Source organism: Schistocerca cancellata, chromosome 6 (assembly GCF_023864275.1).
Source record: "Schistocerca cancellata isolate TAMUIC-IGC-003103 chromosome 6, iqSchCanc2.1, whole genome shotgun sequence".
Taxonomy (NCBI): Eukaryota; Metazoa; Arthropoda; class Insecta; order Orthoptera; family Acrididae; genus Schistocerca; species Schistocerca cancellata.
In genome coordinates this window covers 438,284,484-438,310,054 of record NC_064631.1, presented here as the reverse complement: position 1 = coordinate 438,310,054, position 25,571 = coordinate 438,284,484, and the positions used below count along the sequence as shown (strand labels likewise).

Sequence of the window (25,571 nt, the reverse complement as noted above, 5' to 3'; positions counted from 1 at the left end):
AGGTGTAAGTCAACTACCCTGGCCAGCAAGGTCTCCGGATCTGTCCCCCATTGAGCATGTTTGGGACTGGATGAAGCGTCGTCGCACGCGGTCTGCACGTCCAGCACGAACGCTGGTCCAACTGAGGCGCCAGGTGGAAATGGCATGGCAAGCCGTTCCACAGGACTACATCCAGCATCTCTACGATCGTCTCCATGGGAGAATAGCAGCCTGCATTGCTGCGAAAGGTGGATATACACTGTACTAGTGCCGACATTGTGCATGCTCTGTTGCCTGTGTCTATGTGCCTGTGGTTCTGTCAGTGTGATCATGTGATGTATCTGACCCCAGGAATGTGTCAATAAAGTTTCCCCTTCCTGCGACAATGAATTCACGGTGTTCTTATTTCAGTTTCCAGGAGTGTAGTTCAGTAATTGTCACCATGCATATTACTCGACCGACTTTCCCCCTTCGCTGGAGGATATCGAATTGCAGCGTGTAACCTGTCGCTGTACAACGTAATTTTGTCTGTGCGTGAGAAATAGCGGGCTATAATCCCCCAGAAAACTGAAGCTACGAATTATAGGAGTTCTTTCACACATGGACCACTCTCTCTTTCAGCATGACAATGCTAGACCACAGACGAGCGCTGCAACTAGGTGGTTCAAATGGCTCTAAGCACTATGGGACTTAACATCTGAGGTCATCAGTCCCCTAGACTCAGAACTACTTAAACCTAACTAACCTAAGGACATCACACACATCCATGCCCGAGGCAGGATTCGAACCTGCGACCGCAGCAACCGAGTGGTTCCGGACTGAAGCGCCTAGAACCACTCGGCCACAACGGCCGGCAGCGCTTCAACATCTGCCACACTACGACACCTTGGGTTCAATGTCGCCGTTCATCCTCCACACATTCCCGATTTCGTCCCGTCCCATTTTAAACTGTTTCCAAAACTTAGTGAACATCTTAGAGGACTTCTCTTTGGCAGTAATGAAGCAGAGGTCTGGTTGTGGCTCCGCCAACAAAGTCAGTATTCTACAGTGTCAACAAACTAGTCTCTCGTTGGGAGAAATGTGTTCGTCGCTAGCGTGACTATAATGAGAAATAAATATGTGGACAGAAAGAATAAAAATATAGAATGTCAATACACGTCGTTTTATTTAAAAGCTTTATGAATACTCACATAAAAAATTCGGAAGCATTACGTTTCAACCCGCCCTCGCAGCTGGGTCCCGAAACTTTATCTTTGCCTTTAACGATTGATGGTCTCGTAAAAAAAAACCTACGCAGTTTTTCGGAAGACCGATTAACTTGGTTAATCCATCAATATTTTATGGATTCCATTGAAGCTATCCTCTGCAGAGTGTTGTGCCATGACCCGCCTTTTCGATGAAAGATGTCTGTTTCTTTGCTCTTTCATTTCTTCGTCGCCTGTTTTCAGTTTCAAAACACACAATATTTACTTCACTCGTATCTCTGAGATATTAACGATCTTCATTATATATCGATTCGGACACTTTCGTAAGCTCGTTCATCAACCACTGCATCTGAAACTTAATCTATGCTGAGCGGTTGGTTCTTGGCCTACCGCGTGATTTGGCTGTTGTGAAAGCCACATGCTTGCTTTTCCAAAAGAAGGTCAGCCATTCTGGTTACATACAGTTTCGTGTTCATTGCCATGAAGCGTAAAGACGAATCTGGATGTGGACCTATATTTGAAGGAGCACGGTGTTCTGATGAAATTACCGGTAATACCGTGCCAGTTTATTTACTGTGCTGAGCTATGTTCTACAATTTGAGGTCAGGTCGTGCTTTTGTATCATTCCGCGATTCGTATAATTCCACATATTTACATAAAGTGCTGTATCCTTCAATAGTTTGCGAATTGTTAAGAACTAGCTGCAGAGCCTGGCGTTGCCAGGGATGTTTAATATCTGTCAAAAAAAGCGATTGGTTGGAAGACTTATATTGGACCAGCAGTGCTCACCATCGAAGAACATTGCCGAGAACATCAGAGGCACACTCGACTTGGGTACCCCAACAAGTCGGCGGTCGCAGAGCACTGTTTGTCCGAAAATCACAAAATGGACTACCAACATACCAGGGTCCTCGCACAGACCTCTACATATTGGGACAGCATCGTTAGAGAGGCTATCGAAATTCGTACCAGGGATAGGCTCATCAACCGAGATGGCGGCTACAACCTCAGCAAGGCATGGGAACCAGCATTGAGTCTAATTAAAAAGACGCTCACCAAAGGAAACGAAAGGGCGACTAGGGCGGACGAGTCAATTACAGCGACGCCACAACAGACGTCGACGCCAGCGTATCACCGACCGCTGACGCGCGGGCGCGGACCGCAGAGAGAACGCCTCGCGAGGGGAGGGGATTTAAGACGGCCGCCCGCCCTCAGGAGTTCAGTGCGTCAGCGCACCTGACGATGGCGACATGTCTGATCGCCGAAATATTGTGCCCGTTGGACACTACGGACTGGCAGTACACCCGTGGACTGTTCGAGCAAGAAATACGCCGGGAGAAACTGAAGAAATACATTGTAAACTTGATTTTTCCAGTATGCAGTCAATTTTTTAAACTGTTTTTCATTAATTATTTATTTAATTTACAACCATGGAAGAAATAATATATGTAATTTACAACTGTATGCCAAATTTCTGCTTCTGTACAATATTTTAGAGAAATGCCCTTGTAGCCTCTGCAAACACTATCCAATTAGGCAGTCCTATTTCATATTACGCAGAGTTTTCAGCTGCAATAATGGCATTAACCTTGGAGAGTAAAATCATGCGCTTCCGAAAAATGAGGTGGGGGGGTTGACTGTGTAAGCCCGTGACGGCTTTTGTTTTAGAGAATTTCCTCAAAGTCGAAGCACCACCTCACACAGGAGCAAAGCGGCAATCGGAAATGGCCAGTGAGAATGCCTTCAGTTGGTTCCTCATTCTGGTTGGCTGAAAGACATAAAAGTTACATTCCGTGGAGGGGTTTGGGAGTCTCGAATTTGGGGAGTCGGCCGGTAGCTCTCATGAGGCGCTTAGGTGGTGTTGCCTCTGGGTCGGAGGTCTCTTTTTGCAGCGCATTACAGAAGTCGTAAGAAGGAAAACCGCGAAATTTCGAAAGTGCGTTCCAGAGCGTGGATTTCAGGCTGAAATATTCCAGTTTCCTAGACGCTTGTTGCCCTGTACAGTGTGTGTAGATGCGCTGTAGACAGGACCTGCAAATTAAGTTATCGAGTCAAATAGCTAACTGGGTGATGGTGTTTAGTGAATAAAATGGAGTTCGCGAGGGTTTCCGTGGCAATCTCAGTGCGGTGGTTTTGTGCGACTCTTCCCCTATTTGTTTTGAACTGTTTACCTGCTTTCTTGTCTGCGAATTGTCTGCGTGATCTAGGCGCTCAGTCCGGAACCTTGCGACTGCTACGGTCGCAGGTTCGAATCCTGCCTCGGGCATGGATGTGTGTGATGTCCTTAGGTTAGTTAGGTTTAAGTAGTTCTAAGTTCTAGGGGACTGATGACCACAGATGTTAAGTCCCATGGTGCTCAGAGCCATTCGAACCATTGTCTGCGTGAGTTCCTCGGAGCCAGCTGGAGGTGGTGTGTGAACTGTTAGCGGTGAACATGTTCCAGTGGAATGAGCTCGAAATGTTGCTGAAATGATAAGACTGCTACAGAGATTTTAAGTATTGCATTTGGATTGGCGAGAAATTTAACACGGTTTCGTGGGCCAAAGCGAGGCTGGCGGCCCTTATTTGTGCTAATTTTAAAAATGTAGCAATGCAGAGAATTAAGCTGGATTCGCCAACAAATGCTTCAGAATAAATCAGTGGAGCAGTATATCCCTTAATTTATCTCGAGGGCCACGCACCGGCGAGTTTGATTCCGCGCGACGCCACGAGCGCTCAGAAGCACGGACGAAAGGACGGTTTCACCTGGAACACAAAAAAGGAGGGGAGGGACAGTAGTAGTCAAAGTGCCCTCTGGCACCCGTCGCAATGTGACTTGCAGAATATAGACGTACATGTAGGTGTAGGATCGCGCAGGTATACCATCAGGTTCCGTAAGCTTCCCTGTACTGAGCAGTTTTTATTAGTTATAATTTCCGCCCTCATGAATATAAATACACTCATACTCATAAATTAAGCTTAATGCTGATACATGGTGAAACATGGTGGGCGTTTTGCGGGTTTAAATCACCTCGGGGTATGACCATGCGGTGCATTTGACCTGCGGTCGTCGCACGGTGGCGCTGGCAGCAGTCCACATACGCAGAGGTGTGTTGGTGCATGTCAGAGTACGGTGTAGCGAGTAAATGTGCAGACGTTTTCAGTCTTGCTAATTGTGACTGTGTGTTGAAAAGGGTTCAAAGAACACATATTGATGACGTTATGAGGGGTAGAATACCAGGGCGACTAAGGGCTGGTCAAACACAGCAGGTCGTACGTAGCACGGGCCCTCCGTGTGCCACAAAGTGTGATCTCTAGGTTAAGGCAACTATTCCAGCAGACAGTAAACGTGTCCAGGCGGTGCAGTACAGGACGTCCACAGTGTACAACACCACAAGAAGACCGATATCTCACCATCAGTGACCGCAGACGGCCACGGAGTACTGCATGTAGCCTTGCTCGGGACCTTACCGCAGCCACTGTAACAGTTGTCTCCACAGTCTATAGACGACTGAAAAGACATGGTTTATTCACCCGGAGACCTGCAAGGTGCATTACACTGACCCCTGGTCACAGGTGAGCCCGTAATGCCTGGTGTCAAGAACACAGTACATGGTCAGTGGAACAGTGGGCCGACCGCTGTGGCCGAGCGGTTCTAGGTGGTTCAGTCCAGAACCACGCTGCTGCTATTGTCGCAGGTTCGAATCCTGCCTCTGGCATGCATGTGTGTGATGTCCTTAGGTTTAAGTAGTTCTAAGTCTAGGGGACTGATGACCTCACATGTTAAGTCCCATAGTGGTTAGAGCCATTTGAACCATTTGGAACAGTGTTCTTTGGGAAGAGTCCAGGTGTAGACTGAACAGTGATTCTCGCCGGGTTTTCATCTGCCGTGAACAAGGAACAAGATACCAATCCCTTAATGTCCTTGAAAGGGACGTATATGGAAGTCGTGGTTTGCTGGTGCGGCGTAGGATTATGATTGGTGTACGTACACCCCTGCATGTCTTTGACAGAGGAACTTTAACAGGTCAGGTGTATCGGGAAGTCGTTTTGTACTAGTATGTCCACCTTTTCAGGGGTGCAGTGGGTCCCGCCTTCCTCCTAATGGATGATAACGCACAGCGTCACCAAGCTGCTACCGTGGAGGAGAACCTTGAAACAGAAGATATCAGGCTAATGGAGTGGCCTGCCTGTTCTGCATACCTAAACCCCATCGAGCATGTCTGGGATGCTCTCGATCGACGTATTCAGCACGTATTCAAACCCCTAGAACACTTAAGGAGCTCCGATAGGTAGTGGTGCAAGAATGGGAGGCTATACCGCAGCAGCTGCTGACCACCTGATCCAGAGTATGCCAACCCATTGTGCGGCCTGTGTACGTGTGTATGGTGATCATATCCCATATTGATGTTGGGGTATCTGCGCAAGGAACAGTGGCGTTTTGTAGCATATCTGTTTCGGGACGGTTTTCTCAACTTATCACCAATACCGTGGACTTACAGATCTGTGTCGTGTGTGTTCCCTACGTGCCTATGCTATCACATTCTGCAATTATCCTTAATTTATGAACATGAGTGTATATGAGTTTGGTATTTGCCCGACGATTGAAAACAGGTACTGTTGTACGATCTTCACTCTAGAACAGTATCGGAGAATCGAATTCAGTGTTTCGAGCATCTCTGCGTCATCCTGAATTTAGATACCAGTGTGAACGCAGGGCGGGAGTACAATTTTAGGTAAAATCAAAACTTATCATATTTTTGTGCTTTGAAAATGTTACTTTATCATTTATTGAATGCTCCTCGCATTACGCTTTCATGCTTATTTTGGCTTTCCATAATTTTCGAGTGTCAGCGCAGCAACTTCATTTACATTTTTGATGAAGCTGTCTTTACTTTCGTAGCGCCCTTCGACGGTCAACCAAGCCTGGATTTTCCAATGCTTCTCAACTCTGGTTAGCATATACATTATACTGTCCATTTCCTCTCAGAGATGAACGTTTGAGATAACTTTCAGTTTGTTTCGTGCCCTGGATCAGTGTTCAGTAATCTCTGTACTATCTGGATGTCGAACTCTAGCTGTCTGAATGGTCCAGCCAATGATTCTCGTGTTTCGTTTCTTGCCTTATTACAGTATGGCTGCCACGAATTGTCACGAGAACAATGAAAATATTTTTCGTTTATTGCTCCATCATCAGCCTATTACATCGAATATTGATATAAAATTCAAAGTCGGAAAAAGTAAAGAATTCTTTATCACGTACAGACTGGTGGAAATTTTGTGCCTAATTACAACTTGTAGGACTACGCAGATGATAGGAATCTGCCGGTACGTCGAAGTTCCATGCTCTGAAATCAGATCTACATCCAGGTAGTACAGATTGTCTCACATTCACAGACGTACGTTACTAGACTGGCAATACCGTATACAGTATCATTGGTGTCACTGAAGCCAGCAATTTAGAGTCCCAATATGGCGGCGAGCGCAAAGGACGCGTAAACAGCTGTTTATTTACTGATAAAACAACCGAAAGAAATGGGAATAAACTGATACCACTACGTTAGTTTTAGAGTTTTGGCATAATGGTCGTGTTTGGCTCTAGTTTTTCGTACAGCAAACAGAAGGTAAAAGGAAAGAAACATGTCTCAATGCAAGCATAACTAAAAATATCTTACGTATTTTTGCTTTTGTACTATACGTAAGCCTAAATAATTGCATTACTGTTTTTTCTTATGTGAAACGCCGACCCTGTTTAAATATTCTGTGTATATTTTAAGATGGTTCAAATGGCTCTGAGCACTATGGGACTTAACATCTATGGTCATCAGTCCCCTAGAACTTAGAACTACTTAAACACACAAGGACAGCACACAACACCCAGTCATCACGAGGCAGAGAAAATCCCCGACCCCGCCGGGAATCGAACCCGGGACCCCGGGCGTGGGAAACGAGAACGCTACCGCACGACCACGAGCTGCGGACGTATATTTTAAGAGGTTTAATAATCTAGTATTAATAGAGGTAGCTTAATGATTTGCTTTTAACTAGTTTCCATCAGCTTTGTCTTTTCTTCGAATAGTATGCCCGTTATTAAAATGATCCTATAAGTAGAACGTGTTATTTGCCTTTGGTAACAAGTGTCTTTATTCATTTTGATGGCTCTTTCGATAACTGCAGTTTCTTTTATATATATACTAGTTACTCTTCTCATAACACGATTCTACGTTATATGTGTTAACTAATACGCACATATTTGCTAAACTGCAGAAATTCTTTAAACCATCTCGTAAAGCCTACAACACCATTCCGTTTCAGAAAATCAAGTTAGTACCACACATAAACTTCCTGACACCGCCAAACATCAAGCTCCAGTAAAAGCAGCGTCTTTATCAGTCTAGTAATGTATGTCTGTACTCACACTGAACATAGTCAGCAGTATTAATGTAGTCGCGAAGTAACTAGAATATATCAGAGATTACAAAAACTACCTTAAAATTCTTTGCATCAATATCTGTCAGATTTAAGCAGTAATCTGTAAACTACGCGGATGTCGAACTCCAGATATCAGAATATGGTGGCCGAAGACGCTCGTATTTCGTTTCTTGCCTAATTACAACGTGGCTGCCACGAAATGTCACGAGAACTCAAAATGAAAATACGTTTCGATTCTGCTCCCCCATCAGCTTTTTACATCGCATGTTAATATAAAGTTCAAAACCAGATATAGTTAATAAAGAAATCTTTATCAAGTACATTCCGGTGTAAACTTTTTGCCTGATTACGACATGGCGAACTATGCAGATGACAAGAATCTGCAGACTTGCTGAAGTTCCATCCTCTGAGATCAAAGATCTACATTCAGGTAGTATAGAGATCACTAAATTTACAGTAACACCTACAAAAAATAAGACAACGTGACACGCAGTGTGTTCCAACAAGAACAAATTCTCAATTTTATGCGAAATACCGTCGCCGGGTGTGTCAGATCAAAAGGTACCACAACTGATACATATATGATGCTCATATATTAACATACTACAGTAAGATGTAACTACAATTACGACATTTTTAACGCAGATCTCAGCTAGATCTAATATATTAAACTGTCCACACCAATCGCATCCCAAATAGAAAATACGTAATGTAGTAAGTATAGTATAGTATAGTCATCGATACTTTCATACACATTTGACCCATCCATGCGTAACAGATTTTATGCTGTGTAATAGGTGGCTTATGAAACTGGGCGACGCTCGAAACTAGTCAGCCAATAAATAATTAGCAGATTTCGAAGTAAACATTTAAAAATGTCTTTCTCCATATTTGAGAGCTGCAAAGCGCGACGTTCAAATGGTTCAAATGGCTCTGAGCACTATGGGACTTAACATCTGAGGTCGTCAGTTCCCTAGAACTTAGAACTACTTAAACCTAACCTAAGGACATCACACACATCCATGCCCGAGGCAGGTCTCGAACCTGTGGCCGTAGCAGTCGCGTGGTTCCAGACTGAAGCGCCTAGAAACGCTCGGTCACCGCGGCCAGATAAAGCGCGACATACTGAAAGCGTAAATAAACTATTCTGCTGTTTCTCTTAATATTCAGTAGATGTAATCATTGATGTTAAAACAGGCTTATGGAGGTCTTTGGATTACCTGAGCCACAATGTAGCCGTTAGAAGCCGGTTCCGTAAATTGCTCACGGTAATTTACAGAACAAGCATTTAGTACGATCCCATATGAATTCTATGTGCGGCATCTGATTTAATCGCGTTACATCCCGTTACTCTCCCAACACCCTGCACATATCATTTGTCAATATCATCCTAGTAGCCACAGGAAGTGCAACCCATATATTGCATAATATCGCGGCCCGATGACAGCAACTGGACATAGGCTAATTTTTGTCATCGATCTTGGATGTAGCACATCTGCGCAACACAGTTGTGCCCACAACATACCCAGCTTTTGCGGCAATACCCTCATGTCTTCCTGAGATTTGCTGTTTTTGTGAATTTTTCAGCACTTACGAAAAATGCCTGCACACTGAAGAATTCTAGCTCTGCCAACTTTTCTTTTGCCAAATTTTCTCACTCGCGCTCGCTGCTTGTTGCAGGTACGGCCAGATGACCGCGGGAAGCTTCTGTTACATCGGGCCGCAGGGCATCGTCCACGGCACTACGGTGAGTACACGGCGCAAGCCGCTGGTGGTCGCTTTGTCGCTGGACACCCGATTACGCGGTCATCGACGTACTCCGGTCAAAGGTTGCGGTTCGTTTAGCTGAGGCATATTGTGTAAGCCGTCTCACACACCTTCCTACAGCATTTTGACAACTCCCGTATTCTAATTTAATCTCCATGAGCAGTAACACAGTTCTCGTGACAGAATACTTCAATTCATGTCATTTTGTAACGATATTTCAAAACTAACTTCGTTTCTTTAAGAAGAAGTATAATGGTTTTTGGCGCTCTTGTATTACCTCCTGTCAGTTGTGATGAATGAAAATGAAATGAGTCTGTGGCTTTATTGGTCGGGAGACCCCACCTATGGTAGTGTGGTCTAGTTGTGCAAATCTTTCTACCTGACGCCACTTTTTTTTAAATCTTATTTTGTTCGCTTTTGTTCGTTGCATCTGCTCAGGGCGGACGTCGGAAGACACCCTATTAAGTTCGTTGTTGATCGATTAACTCAGTTTTTTTTTTATTACAGAGGGCAGGTAACCCTCTGACCGAACACGCTGAGCTACCGTACCGGCTGCACTTTGGCGATTTGCACGTCGATGATGATGAGATGGAATTATGACAAAATAAATACCCACTCCTTCAGCGGAAAAAAATCCTCGCCCCGGCCGGGAATCGAACCGGGACTCCAGGATCCAAATAGAGCAACGCTAAACAGTAGATCATGAGTACGGATACCAGTTACCATGATTCTTCACCAAGCTATTGGAGTAAAAGATTTAATTGTTCTCGGCTAGATGGCTAACGCGTGACATGCTTCAGTCATTCGATTGTACTGTAATTCGGAATTCGGAATTGAAAAGAGAGGCGAGGCAATGAGATTTCGCAACAGTAAGCATATTGTCAGTAGCCCTCTTCAAACTTTTAGAACTTGAACTCAGCATCACACCCCTTACCTCAATCAGTACAGTGTCCGTGAAACCGGCCAATCTTATGGTTCTTTTCTTGCTTTCAGCCGATCGCCACACCCCAAATAGCCTATTAGTCTCGTTACTGTAGAATCATTCGGCGCAGTTATCTGGATACATCCCACGAAATGCGCTACAACACGAGCATACGAACGACTGGCAAAACACTGTTCAACAACAAAAAAATGACATGGTCGCCAGCAGAACTGCACTATTCTGCAGACGTCGTATGACCTCTACCCATTACGTTGGGGTCTCTGTTTATCGTCGGTAACATCTGTGGTGCCATCTTCTGTGGCTGATCTAACGAATGAGTGCAACTCCATTTACGGACACATTTCTTGCAGCGGTGTACCGTAGGTCTCTAGAAGAGGGTAGCGTTCCAAAAGATTGGAAAAGAGCACAGGTCATCCCCGTTTTCAAGAAGGGACGTCGAACAGATGTGCAGAACTATAGGCCTATATCTCTAACGTCGATCAGTTGTACGAGGTGCATTCAAGTTCTAAGGCCTCCGATTTTTTTTCTAATTAACTTCTCACCTGAAATCCATGAAACTGGCGTTACTTGTCGACGTAATCGCCCTGCCGACGTACACATTTTTCACAACGCTGACGCCATGATTCCATGGCAGCGGCGAAGGCTTCTTTAGGGGTCTGTTTTGACCACTGGAAAATCGCTGAGGCAATAGCAGCACGGCTGGTGAATGTGCGGCCACGGAGAGTGTCTTTCATTGTTGGAAAAAGCCAAAAGTCACTAGGAGCCAGGTCAGGTGAGTAGGGAGCATGAGGAATCACTTCAAAGTTGTCATCACGAAGAAACTCTTGCGTAACGTTAGCTCGATGTGCGGGTGCGTTGTCTTGGTGAAACACCACACCCGCAGCCCTTCCCGGACGTTTTTGTTGCAGTGCAGGAAGGAATTTGTTCTTTGAAACATTTTCGTAGGATGCACCTGTTACCGTAGTGCCCTTTGGAACGCAATGGGTAAAGATTACGCCCTCGCTGTCCCAGAACATGGACACCATAATTTTTTCAGCACTGGCGGTTACCCGAAATTTTTTTGGTGGCGGTGAATCTGTGTGCTTCCATTGAGCTGACTGGCGCTTTGTTTCTGGATTGAAAAATGGCATCCACGTCTCATCCATTGTCACAACCGACGAAAAGAAAGTTCCATTCATGCTGTCGTTGCGCGTCAACATTGCTCGGCAACATGCCACACGGGCAGCCATGTGGTCGTCCGTCAGCATTCGTGGCACCCACCTGGCTGATACTTTTCGCATTTTCAGGTCGTCATGCAGGATTGTGTGCACAGAACCCACAGAAATGCCAACTCTGGAGGCGATCTGTTCAACAGTCATTCGGCGATCCCCCAAAACAATTCTCTCCACTTCCTCGATCATGTCGTCAGACCGGCTTGTGCGAGCCCGAGGTTGTTTCGGTTTGTTGTCACACGATGTTCTGCCTTCATTAAACTGTCGCACCCACGAACGCACTTTCGACACATCCATAACTCCATCACCACACGACTCCTTCAACTGTCGATGAATTTCAATTGGTTTCACACCACGCAAATTTAGAAAACGAATGATTGCACGCTGTTCAAGTAAGGAAAACGTCGCCATTTTAAGTATTTAAAACAGTTCTCATTCTCGCCGCTGGCGGTAAAATTCCATCTGCCGTACGGAGCTGCCATCTCTGGGACGTATTGACAATGAACGCGGCCTCATTTTAAAACAATGCGCATGTCTCTCTCTCTTTCCAGTCCGGAGAAAAAAAATCGGAGGCCTTAGAACTTGAATGCACCTCGTAGAATTTTGGAACACGTATTATGTTCGAGTATAATGACTTTTCTGGAGACTAGAAATCAACTCTGTAGGAATCAGCATGGGTTTCGAAGAAGACGATCGTGTGAAACCCAGCTAGCGCTATTCGTCCACGAGATTCAGAGGGCCATAGACACGGGTTCCCAGGTAGATGCCGTGTTTCTTGACTTCCGCAAGGCGTTCGATGCAGTTCCCCACAGTCGTTTAATGAACAAAGTAAGAGCATGTGGACTATCAGACCAACTGTGTGATTGGATTGAAGAGTTCCTAGATAACAGAACGCAGCATATCATTCTCAATGGAGAGAAGTCTTCCGAAGTAAGAGTGATTTCAGGTGTGCCGCAGGGGAGTGTAGTAGGACCGTTGCTATTCACAATATATATATATGACCTTGTGGACAACATCGGAAGTTTACTGAGGCTTTTTGCGGATGATGCTGTAGTATATCGAAAGGTTGTAACAATGGAAATTTGTATTGAAATGCAGGAGGATCTGCAACGAATTGACGCATGGTGCAGGGAATGGCAATTGAATCTCAATGTAGACAAGTATAATGCGCTACGAACACATAGAAAGAAAGATCATTTATCATTTAGCTACAATATATCAGGTCAGCAACTGGAAGCAGTTAATTTCATAAATTATCTGGGAGTAGACATTAGGAGTGATTTTGGGTGCTGATGACCACGTTGTTTAGCGCCCGAAAACCTCAAACCACACACACATACACACAGGAGTGATTTAAAATGGAATGATCATATAAAATTAATAGTCGGTAAAGCAGGTTCCAGACTGAGATTCATTGGAAGAATCCTAAGGAAATGCAGTCCGAAAACAAAGGAAGTAGGTTACAGTACACTTGTTCGCCCACTGCTTGAATACTGCTCAGCAGTGTGGGATCCGTACCAGATAGGGCTGATAGAAGAGGTAGAGAAGATCCAACGGAGAGCAGCGCGCTTCGTTACAGGGTCATTTAGTAATCGCGAAAACGTTACGGATATGATAGATAAACTCCAGAGGAAGACTCTACAGGAGAGACGCTCAGTAGCTCGGTACGGGCTTTTGTTGAAGTTTCGAGAACGTACCTTCACCGAGGAGTCAAGCAGTATATTGCTCGCTCCTACGTATATCTCGCGAAGAGACCATGAAGATGAAATCAGAGAGATTAGAGCCCACACAGAGGCATACCGACAATCTTTCTTTCCACGAATAATACGAGACTGGAATAGGAGGGAGATTTCAGGTGTGCCGCAGGGGAGTGTAGTAGGACCGTTGCTATTCACAATATATATATATGACCTTGTGGACAACATCGGAAGTTTACTGAGGCTTTTTGCGGATGATGCTGTAGTATATCGAAAGGTTGTAACAATGGAAATTTGTATTGAAATGCAGGAGGATCTGCAACGAATTGACGCATGGTGCAGGGAATGGCAATTGAATCTCAATGTAGACAAGTATAATGCGCTACGAACACATAGAAAGAAAGATCATTTATCATTTAGCTACAATATATCAGGTCAGCAACTGGAAGCAGTTAATTTCATAAATTATCTGGGAGTAGACATTAGGAGTGATTTTGGGTGCGGTGCACCGGTTCATACGAGCCATTTAGTCCAAAACTGGCTCTCGGGTAACGTAGACATGTACTCAAGGTACCCTCCGCCACACACCGTCTGGTGGCATGCGGAGTATGGCTGTAGATGTAGATGTGGATGTAGATTTATTTTCACATGCGCGACTATTAGATCACTCTGTACAAGCGTATTACACCGTGCGTGAAACTGTCTGCCAAACACGCCGTTCCCCATACATCTGGCAAGTTTACGCAGAGACTGTCGCTGTTCTCCCCCTTGTCCTTTTGCTGCAGGAGACTGATAGCTGCGTCGTTGGCAGCATGCTGCCCGCTGCGTGTGACGCGGCGGGCCTCGCAGTGAAAGAGGCCACCGAGCTGCGACTGCGGAAGCGACGCCTGAGCCCCAATATATCCTCGTCCGTCTTTTGTAGGACGCGGGACAATGCGAGCAGACGTTAATAAAAGCCGGCGCGGCCCGCCTGTTCGGCAGTTGCCGGCAGCCCGAGCCAGCCGAAAGGATTTGCGCATTTAATCTCCAGCCGTGCGTATCTGCTGCGGTGTGCTCGTGTCCGTCGCCGATACGCCACATACAACACAGCTGCTTGTCCGGTAGTCGCATTGATTTTATGCCAACATTTAGAACTTCACATGATGACGTAGGCTTGCGCGGCCAGAGTCGTTAACATAAAAGTGTTCTACTTACGGCCCCTTGACATACAGGTTGCTGCTAAATCCAGATAAATCTCAATTTTTCCCCGCCAGATCGTAGTTCCGCCGGAAGTCGCGAATGGCGATCTTGAAAGCCATAGGCATATAGTAGACAGTCAGAACCTCAAAATGGCCGAGATTTTATGGACAAGTACGGAGTATAACCGAAGTTTATCTGCAAGTTTTGAGGAGTGTCGTGAAACCGTGGACGATAACTGTGGCCTCGCGCAGGTAATACGCCTTTCAACAACACGGTGCACCGGTTCATACGAGCCATTTAGTCCAAAACTGGCTCTCGGGTAACGTAGACATGTTCTGGTCAAAGGAGTTCTGGCCCCCGAGTAGCCAGGATTTGAAACCGCTCGACTACTATGTCTGGAGCGTAGTCGAAAGAGTTACCAATAAGATGAGGTACCCTAATGTCGGATCTCTGCGAACAACTATAGAAGTAGCAATCGCGAATATGGACAGCGCTGTTTTAAAGAGTGCTTCAGGACAAGATTAGAGGCAGTCATTGCGGCTGAACGCCGTTATATCGAGTAAAGATACTCTTGAAAGGTATCACTCGTATCACTCCTTATATCTAAAAGGATTTTCAATTTTCATTTGTACTTTGTTTTAATAAATTTCATCCACATCTTCGTGTATATCTACGTGATTACTGTTATCACAACAAACAGCCTCGCAGAGAGTTCAATGGACCACCTTCAAGCTGTCTCTCTACCGTTCCACGCGGGAGAAACAAGTACTTAAATTTTTCTGTGCGAGCCCTGAATTCACTTATTTTATCGTGATGATCATTTCTCCCTATGTACGTGGGTGTCAACAGAAAGTTTTCTCAATCGGAGGAGAAAACTGGTGATTGAAATTTCATGAGAAGATCCCGTCGCAACGAAAAACGCCTTTGTTTTAATGATTGCCACTCCAATTCATGTGTCATGTCTGTGACACTATTTCCCCTATTTCGCGATAGTACAAAAAGAGCTGCCATTCTCTGTACTTTCTCGATGGCATCCGTCAGTCCCACCTGATGCGGATCCCACCTCGCACAGCAATACTCCAGAATGGGGCGAACAAGCGTGGTGTAAGCAGTCTCTTTAGTAGACCTGTTGCACCTTCTAAGTGTTCTGCCAATGAATCGCAGTCTTTGGTTTGCTCTAACCACAATATTATCTATGTGATCGTTCCAATTTAGGTTATTTGTAATTGTAATCCCTAAGCATTTAGCTGAATTTACAGTCTTCAGATTTGTGTGACTTACCGCGAAATCGAAATTTAGCTGATTTCTTTTAGTACTCATGTGAATAACTTCACACTTTTCCTTATTCAGGGTCAATTGCCACTTTTCGCGCCATACAGATATTTTACCTAAATCATTTTGCAGGTCGTTTTGATCATCTGATGACTTTACAAGACGGTAAATGACAGCATCATCTGCAAACAATCTAAGACGGCTACTCAGATTGTCTCCTATGTCGTTAACATAGATCAGAAACAATAGAGGGCCTATAACACTTCCTTGGGGAACGTCGGATATTACTTCTGTTTTACTCGATGACCTTCCGTCTATTACTACGAACTGTGGCCTTTCTGACAGTAAATCACGAATCCAGTCATACAACTGAGGTGATACTCCGTAGGCACGCAGTTTCGTTAGAAGACACTTGTGAGGAACGGTATCGAAAACCTTCTGGAAATCTAGAAATAGGGAATCAATTTGACATCCCCTGTCGATAGCACTTATTACTTCATGAGTATAAAGAGCTTCTTAAAGAAAGTTTCTTTCGTCCGGCTTTAAGGTCCGCACCCTGTATTCTTAAATAACTCTCACTGAATAAAATCGACGTTTCTATCACAGGTAGAGCGCCCTCCTCTGCGTCTACTGCTGTATTATGCTGTGAAGGTACCGCTTACATTACGGCATGGCCCCTCTACCCCAAAAACACTCATCTAAACCAGATAACTGCCAATCATAGCTCACACTTAATGGACAACAGACAAGAGCAGATGCCCTCTCCTTCCTCCTGAGGCAGACAGCCTAATAATGTATCCCACTCATTTCATCACAGAAAATAAATGACATAAACAGTTTTTTTGTTTTAAATTCTGTTCACAAGTACCCTACATCTATTAGTGGACATTAATATGGGCTGTGTCCACCTTTTGCCCTTATGATGGCTTGAACTCTGTTGGGGACACTTTCAAATAGAAGTAAATTGTTTGAATGCCTGTGGAGGAATGATAGCGCATTGTTCCACAAGTCTCGAAATCAGTGACGTTAGTAATGCGGGGTGCTCCAATCTGGAACGAAGTCTACGTTCTGACTCATCCAGAAGATGTTTCATTGGGTTCAGGGCAGGACTCTGTGCAGGCCAGTCAATTTCAGACACCCTTTTGTCCACAGACAACTGCTTCACAAATGCTACCTTACGACAGGGTGCACTGTCATGATGATATAATCGTCACCTCCGTAATGTTCCTCTGCCGTACGCAGTACACAATGTGCAAAATCTATACACATCCTACCGCATTTGCCGTTTTCTTAACAGCAGTAAGGGGACCACACCCTAATCACGAAAGTCGCCTCCATATCGTAACACCACCCCTACACATCACAGTAGACACCACACAAGACGGCAGATAAAGTTCTCCAAGCATTCGCCAAACCAAACTTTTCTGTCGGACTGCCACAGGCGTGGTTCATCACTTGTTTCCAGTGTCGCTGTCGACTGACGTCACTCTTTACATCTTCTCAAACATCACTTAGCACTGACCACAAAAATGTATGGCTTATGAATAGTTGCTCGACCGTTCTTTTCAGTTCATTACGCACAGTCATTGTGTTAGCTGGACTGTTGGTAGCACTTCCGAAGTCACGAGTGAATCCTTCCGTTGATTTACTGCGACATTTTACAATCGCCCTTTATAATGCTGGACGGTCCCTGTCGGTCACTACAGTCGACTTGTGCAGCTATAGATCGACTGAGGATGTCCCTGACAGTCATTGTGTTAGCTGGACTGCTGGTAGCACTTCCGAAGTCACGAGTGAATCCTTCCGCTGATTTACTGCGACATTTTACAATCGCCCTTTATAATGCTGGACGGTCCCTGTCGGTCGCTACAGTCGACTTGTGCAGCTATAGATCGACTGAGGATGTCCCTGACGGGTTTGCAACTCAGATGTCATCCAATGACGAGTCCACGTTCCAAGTCACTGAACTGTGTTGACCGACCCATTCTGCTTTACTGCCTCCCTACTGAGAACACAATACTCTTCACCTCGTTTTATACTGGCAGGTACGCTTAACGTGACATCTAATGGTCAGTTCGGCATTCCATAGGGATGTGTGTGTGTGAATTCCTAAAGGACCAAACAGCTGAGATCACCAGTGCCTAGACTTACACACTATTTAAGCTAACTTAAGCTAAGAACAACACACACACCTTTGCCCGAAGGAGGACTCGAACCTCCGGCGGGAGGGGCCGAGCAATCCGTGATATGGCGCCTCTGGCCGCGCGGCCACTCCGCGTGGCAATAGGGATGTCCGGATACTTTTCATAAGATAGTGATGATGATGTTTGGTTTGTGGGGCGCTCAACTGCGTGGTTATCAGCGCCCGTACAATTACCCAATCTTTGCTCAGTCCAATTTCGCCACTTTCCTGGATGATGATGAAATGATGATGACACCACAAACACCCAGTCATCTCGAGGCAGGTGAAAATCCCTGACCCCGCCGGGAATCGAACCCGGGACCCCGTGCTCGGGAAGCGAGAACGATACCGCGAGACCACGAGCGGCGGACTCATAAGATAGTGTATGCTAAAATCGTTGCTCATTGGTCTAGCTTTTGAAAGGTAGTGATGTACAATACGATCTTCAACTATTATCCTGGGCGAGGTCAAACGTGCAAACTTGGTGATGTCAGTACAGCATTGCGCCCACGTAGAGCGGATGGCGCAGATTCGACACGATGGGTGGGTTGTACGGGTCTCGTCTTCGTGCGCCTGTCCTGAATAATCGGTAACACAAGAACAAGTGTAATCACACAATGAACGGCCAAAGAAACTGGTACACCTGCCTAATACCGCGTAGGGCCTCCGAGAGCATCCAGAAATGCCGTAACACGACGTGGCATGGACTTGACTAACGTGTCAAGTACATTATGAATCCTGCAGGGCTGTCCATAAATCCGTAAGAGTACGAGGGGATGGAGATCTCTTCTGAACAACACGCTACAAGGAATTCCAGGCATGCTCAATGATGTTCATGTCTGGGGAGTTTGGTGGCCAGCGGAAGCGTTTAAATTCAGAAGAATGTTCCTGGAGCCAACCTGTAGCAATTCTGGACGTGTGGGGCATCGCATTTTCCTTATGGAATTGCCCAAGTCCGTCGGAATGCACAATGGACGTGAATGGATGCAGGTGATCGGACAGGATGCTTTCGTACGTGTCCCCTGTCAGAGTCGTATCTAGACGTATCAGGGGTCCCATATCTCTCCAACTGCACACGCCCACACCATTACAGAGCCTCTACCAGCTTCAACGGCTCCTGCTGACTTGTAGGGTCATGGATTCATGTGGTTGTCTCCATACCCGTACACGTCCATCGATTCGATGCCATTTGAAACGAGACTCGTCCGACCAGGCAACATGTTTCCCAGTCATCAACTGTCCAATGATGGGCCCAGGCGAGGCGTAAAGCTTCGTTTTGTACAGTCATCAAGGGTACACGAGTGGGACGTCGGCTCAAAAGCCCATATCGATTATGTTTCACTGAATGGTTCGCACGCTGAGATTTGTTGATGGCCTTGCATTGAAATCTGCAGCAGTTTGCGGCAGGGTTGCACTTGTGTCACGATGAACGGTACTCTTCAATCATCTTTGGTCCCGTTATTGCACGATCCTGTTCGAGTTTAATGTATTTCCGGATTCCTGATACTCATGATACACTCGTGAAATGGTCGTACGGGAAAATACCCACTTCATTGCTACCTCGGAGATGCTGTGTCCCATCACTCGTACACTGACTATAACACCACGTTCAAACTTACTTAAATCTTGATAACCCGAAATTGTAGCAACAGTAACGGATCTAACCCCTGCGCCAGAGGCTTTTTGTCTTGTATAGGCGTTGCCGACCGCAGCGATGTATTCTGCCTGTTTACATATCTCTGTATTTGAATACACATGCCTACACCACTTCGTTTGGTGCTTCAGTGTATATGTGCTTATAATGGTACGTATACAGAATGGACACTCCTTCAAAAAGACAAACCAAACTAAATGAATAGTCGCGTAACCGAAGCAACATTTGCCACCAACTAATAAATGCGACAACAATGAGCAACGTTAAGCATTGCTATGACAGTGGAGCAGACTGAGGACCATCAGAGATTGTCCTTTGAAAACCGAATTACCACATTAGTCACTTGGTTAAAAAACGTAGTAATTACGAGTACATGGAATCTTTGAAGATGGTAATTTTGTAAAGATAAATGCTCGTATATTTACAAAACCTTTTATTTCACGAAATGCGAGACCCTGTGAGATGTCAGTACCTCCCAACTTCAATATTACGCCTCAGTCATACTATTCACTGAAACCTCGGTCATCGAGGACAGGTTTGTTCCTCCTAATCCATTAAGTTTTAAGAAAAAATCTATCCCTTCATATTTTCAGTACTTACGAACAAGTTTCGGCCCAGTTATGTAACGTACGTTTTTTGAATCTACTTCTAATATGCGTCGATAAAGCGAGCTCATTTTAGCTAAATGTTCGTACTGTCCACAAATATTTGCGTTTCTTATTTCCTTAAATCTTATGTTAGTCACAAGCCTTGTTGAGAATAAAGTCTATAATAAGTTCGCCACACGACGGTGGAGAGAACTGTTTGATGCGTCCAGGTATCGTGGTTGATTCGACTGGCAACAAAGTGTGCTTCTGCACAAGATATGTCACACCTGGAATCGGAGATACTTTAATGTCACGCCTTACGCACCCTACTAATTCAGCGACAGCTACGGAATCATTTAAGGAGCAAGTGAGTGTCAAAATCCAGTCTTCACATACAGTGGAGATCGAGTAAGAAAGTGGAAGGCCTAAATACAGCAAGAAAACTTTCAGCCACTGTGTAGTTAGAGGAGAAAGTGAAAAAAAGAAAGAGATTTAAAGAAATGGACGACAGAAAAAGAAAGGATGGTGACAATGAACAGTGCGTCATGGCTGAAATCTTGAAAGCTAACCTTCGTCTTGAAACTTCGACTTGAATGTTTAACTAAAATTCCGAAACATCTGTTTACCTAATGCATAGTCAATTTTCGTATAAGCCCATGTGATAACCCAATCCAACTCAAAAATGTCAGTGATAATGATTAACTTTCACAAGCGCAACGTAAAATTTATCATGTGTTTTATAAATAAACAGATCAGTGTGGTAGAAGATTTGAGAAACTAAAAGATTCGTAGTGTAAAGAGCAAACTCCCGTGCTATGTATATGCCACCGGTGAGATTTGACCCAGCGGTGAAATCTTCGCTTACGCCTCCAAAAAGACTAACTTTTGATGTCTAGCGCTTTTTGATGAACTGAGGAAAAGAACTGATCTGAAAATGGAGCTGCCGGCGGAACTACATTCGTCGGCAGACGGCGACAGAAATACTTACTACAGTGCTGAATATTATGTAGAAGATGAGAATAACATAGGGGGCTATGAAGTGAGTGCATTGCTTGGTTGAACAGAGCAATTAAATAGGACATGGAGTCATCATATAACCAGAGTTGGTCATGCAAATGGGAAGCTTCATGGTTCCAAGAACAAACAAAGGGACTTTCAACTTAATAAGCAGCTGAATGCGGATACTGTTGTAAAATCAATCTAATGTTCACTAGTTGAGATGCTTGACAAGCAGTTTCACAGGGGGGACTAAAGTAATCTCAGGTACTACACGAAGGCGCATAATATACGTAGTTTTTACAAGATTTACAAAAATAATTTTACCTAAGCACTTTGCTCGTCTATAACTGAATGATACAGGGATTGAACTGCACCCAGGGTCCACCACCTCGCAGTGGAAAATTCGGCTCCAGAGTGGTCCGACCAGAACAAGATTCAGTGCCAGAATGGAGCTTCCGGTTGCGCCACATTTCCACCAAGCAACAATCCGCCCAAATCGCCTGATTTTCTCTCACTAGACAAAGCAAGAAAAATGGTTCAAATGGCTCTGAGCACTATGGGACTTAACATCTGTGGTCATCAGTCCCCTAGAACTTAGAACTACTTAAACCTAACTAACCTAAGGACATCACACACATCCATGCCCGAGGCAGGATTCGAACCTGCGACCGTAGCAGCCGCGCGGTTCCGGACTGCGCGCCTAGAACCGCTAGACCACCGCGGCCGGCTAGACAAAGCACCTGAATCGTGTAAGATGCTTCACACGCACCTCCTTCAGAGATGCGATAAGCAGCCGGCGCATAGTAGGGTGTCTACGAGTATTTGCCTCTTTGTAATACAGCTGAATGACAAGTTCTGTGCTTATGAAATGAGTCGATGAGAACAGCAGAAGCATTTTAACCTCTCCTCCATACAACACACATGATAAACCAATAATTCTTATCCATCTACAGCTAACGTTTACAAATACTGTTGTCTGGCTAAGGCTGAGTTGCACTCCACTGAAATATTTGCTATATTTAGCTCATTTAACAGTGGGGCGAGCTGCATAGGTAGAAACTGGAGAGAAGACTTTTAAGGAATCTGGGTACGCCATGTAGTGTACAGTGATAAAAAGACCGGAACGTGCAAGAAGATGTGAGGACCCGAATAGAAACCATCTGCACATGTTCACTTCTGAAATCTCACCCTTTTACATCTAAAAAAAAAACAACAACAAATTGCTCTGAGCACTATGGGACTTATCATCTGAGGTCATCAGTCCCCTAGAACTACTTAAACCTAACTAACCTAAGGACATCACACACATCCATGCCCGAGGCAGGATTCGAACCTGCGACCGTAGCGGTCGGGCGGTTCCAGACTGAAGCACCTAGAACCGCTCGGCCAAAATGGCCGGCTTACATATACATTTACAGCGTGTCCCAGAAGGAGTGATCGATATTCAGGAATATGACAGGAACGCTCAGTTGCAGCAAAAAATGTCATATGGACATATGACCGATTCCGAAAGATTTCCGAGAAAAAACACAGTAACGTACATTTGTTTTTGGGCTAGTTGCGCGCAGTCTGTGTCTTACCTAACAAAGTACGTTGGCATTTTAGATATCCCAACTGACCTCTTTGCTTTCAACCTCTTTGCTCTGCATGTTTTTTTGTCGTAGGAATAGAAGTGGACACAAAACTAAGCACTGTTGGACTCCCTTTGCGATTTCTCTCTGGTTACTAGACTTTCCTACATTTCCACCATTGAATTGGTCGCAGAATTTTTTGCATTCTGTTTCTTCGGCATGATTCAAACCAGTTGTATGTAAAGCCATCAGTTCCATGTACATTAAATGTGCTTTGCCTGAGAAACTATTCGGAATAACGCATATATCCATACGAAGTTTTTTGTTTAAAATGAGCATTTCTGCTGAATACTGACCATTCCTCCGGGACACCTTGTTTAACTACGTCCATACTCTGCCAACCACAGTGAAGTGCACGGGAGATGGCACATCCCAATGTTGGTTATTAGTGATTCTTCCCATTTCAGTCGTGTATGGAATGCGGAAACATTTACTGGTTTCTTTTTTTTAAACTTTTTTACTTTTGACCTGAAGGCCACATGGCCCACCGCCTCTGTACGCGCTGCAATTTGTGTAGAGCAGGGGTTCCCAACAAAATTTTCTCGAGGACACCCTCATCGAGCATGATTGGTACCTTGTCATATCACAGTATCAAGTACCTAAAAAAGCCAAGTTAAGAGTCTTTAATACGTTTTCTATTTTTGGTACTTAGAAAAAACAATGGCATACTCATTATTGAAAAAATATTGAGCTTAAAACTTTTTCAATTTAGCCATCACTGTTATTGTTAAATTTTGATTATTGTTCAAAATCTTTGTCTTCAAATCTGGGTGTTTAGTATAGCAAACTCCTTTAAAAGAAAATTAAGTATGAACTGAAAGTGACAGGAAAAAATTAAAACTGAGTTTATTGGTCTTTCAAGTGTACTATTCCAATAGTATGTTGCGGACCCCTCTGGCATAGCTCGAGGACCCCTGGAGGTCCGCCGACCACCTGCTGGGAACCACTGGTCTAGAGATCTCTCTGCGCCTACATGAGCGATACGTAGGGGTCAACACTCATCGTCTACTAGTTCGGATCTTGCAGCAGCTCAGAGACGCTCTCCCATGGCTCAGACAAACTAGTGAAAATTCCTGCTACCCTTTTTTTAATTCATTCAATACATCTTCTTGGTCCTATTTGGTGCTAGTGTCATACACTAAAGCAATATTGTAGGATAGGTCGCACGAGTGTTTTATAAGCAATCTCCTTTGTAGAAAGATTACCAGTGAACCCAAGTCAGCCACCTGCTTTACCTACGACTGAGACTGCTAGTTTATTTCATTTTATAGTCCGACAAACAGTCACACCCAAACGGCTGTATGAGTTCTAGCTGTGACTCATTACTACTGTAATCAGAAGATCAACATTTTCTCGCTTTGTATGAGTACAGTTTCACACTTCTGAACATTTAAAGCAATGTGGCAATCTTTGCATTTTGAATTATTATCTGACTGAATATACTTTCAGCTTCTTTTTTTTAAAAAGTTACTTTACATGTGATTCGCCATCCAGAAAAGCATGCTAAGTCCTCCGTATTAGGAAATTGTTTATTTAGTCATAAATTTCGCTTGACACCCTATGTAATCGTACTTCCGTTAGTACCTGTTGGTATGATACTGACACAAACGCTTTCCGGAATATTGTACTACGACTGACATATGCACCCTGCGGTTTGTCAGCTATTCTTCTAAACCCGAGTCATAGAGCTTCTGAATGTTCCTCTCCAGATGCAAATGTTTCGAGGTCCTTATCTAAATGCGATACTGCTGCTGCTTCTGATGGAAACTAAATGTAACGCGATATGACAGGTTTGGCGAACAGAAAACACAGTATCACGCCACAGTAGTCGACTTGGTTTGCGTCGGTTACATATATTTCCAGTCACTTCCTGTGAACAAATTAGTAGACGAGTGGAAAAAAGTGGAAATACTTGACAATAGTTGCACTTCGATTAAGGGGGAAACAATTTTCCGAACTAAATATTGTTCCTGCAATTTGTAGAATGCGCAACACGCAACCATTTCTTTTTACCACGAAATACCTTAGACAAGACGTAAACTCCCACAATTCTCAAAACCATGTCTTTATTCACTCAGATATACATTGAAATAAAAGTTAACGATTTTATGAACGAAGATAATTATCCGTCTAGAACGGTATGAAGCATAAATGTGAATTACAACGAATGTTAAAGCATAAAATACGTTTTTCGCATCTCTCAACGTACCAAGATACACAATACATCACGAAAAAATGGAGGAATAAATATACCACGACACGCGCACGAGCTTTAATCAAATCAACTACAAAAGCAAGTTTAAATTTCACGTAAAATTTTAGGATCAAGATTTTCTAAAGGAATTTATCTGATAATGTCGGTACACAAAGAAACTAAATCTCTGTTGATCCACCGTGGACGCGGAACAGCGCCTGGTCAAATATTTATCAAGGAAAATCACCAAACAGCCGTACGTTTTGACAAGTTATTTTATTTTGTTTTGACAACCAGTTACGGGATTTCAGTATGCCATTTTCAGACTGTATATGCATCTGATTGTCTATACATGAAGTGCATATGGGGCCTGAAGAAATGGATTGGTCGTGGTGCTACACGTCTGTGGCCACCCAGATCGCCCGATTTAACACCAATGGATTTTTGTGTATGAGGATGGACGAAATGTATAGTTTATGAGGACAAAGTAAACACACGTGAGGCATTATTTGCTCGCATTCTAAATAGAACAGATGAAATTAACAACAACCCTGTGAAATCGTTATAGGTACAGAAAACTGGCTGAAGCCAGAGATAAATTCTGCCGAAATTTTTACAAAGGCACAGACGGTGTTTAGAAAGGATAGATTGCATGCAACC

At 44.3% G+C, this 25,571-nt stretch overlaps 1 protein-coding gene across 1 annotated transcript in view; it reads left to right on the top strand.

Moving 5' to 3' along the window:
- LOC126088372 (urocanate hydratase-like) overlaps positions 1-25,571 on the top strand; it is a 398,618-nt gene that overhangs the window by 59,224 nt on the left and 313,823 nt on the right. Inside the window, exon 5 of the mRNA XM_049906510.1 lies at positions 9,276-9,342. Within this exon, the coding sequence (XP_049762467.1) occupies positions 9,276-9,342 (67 nt within the window). The remainder of the gene's footprint in view (positions 1-9,275; positions 9,343-25,571) is intronic.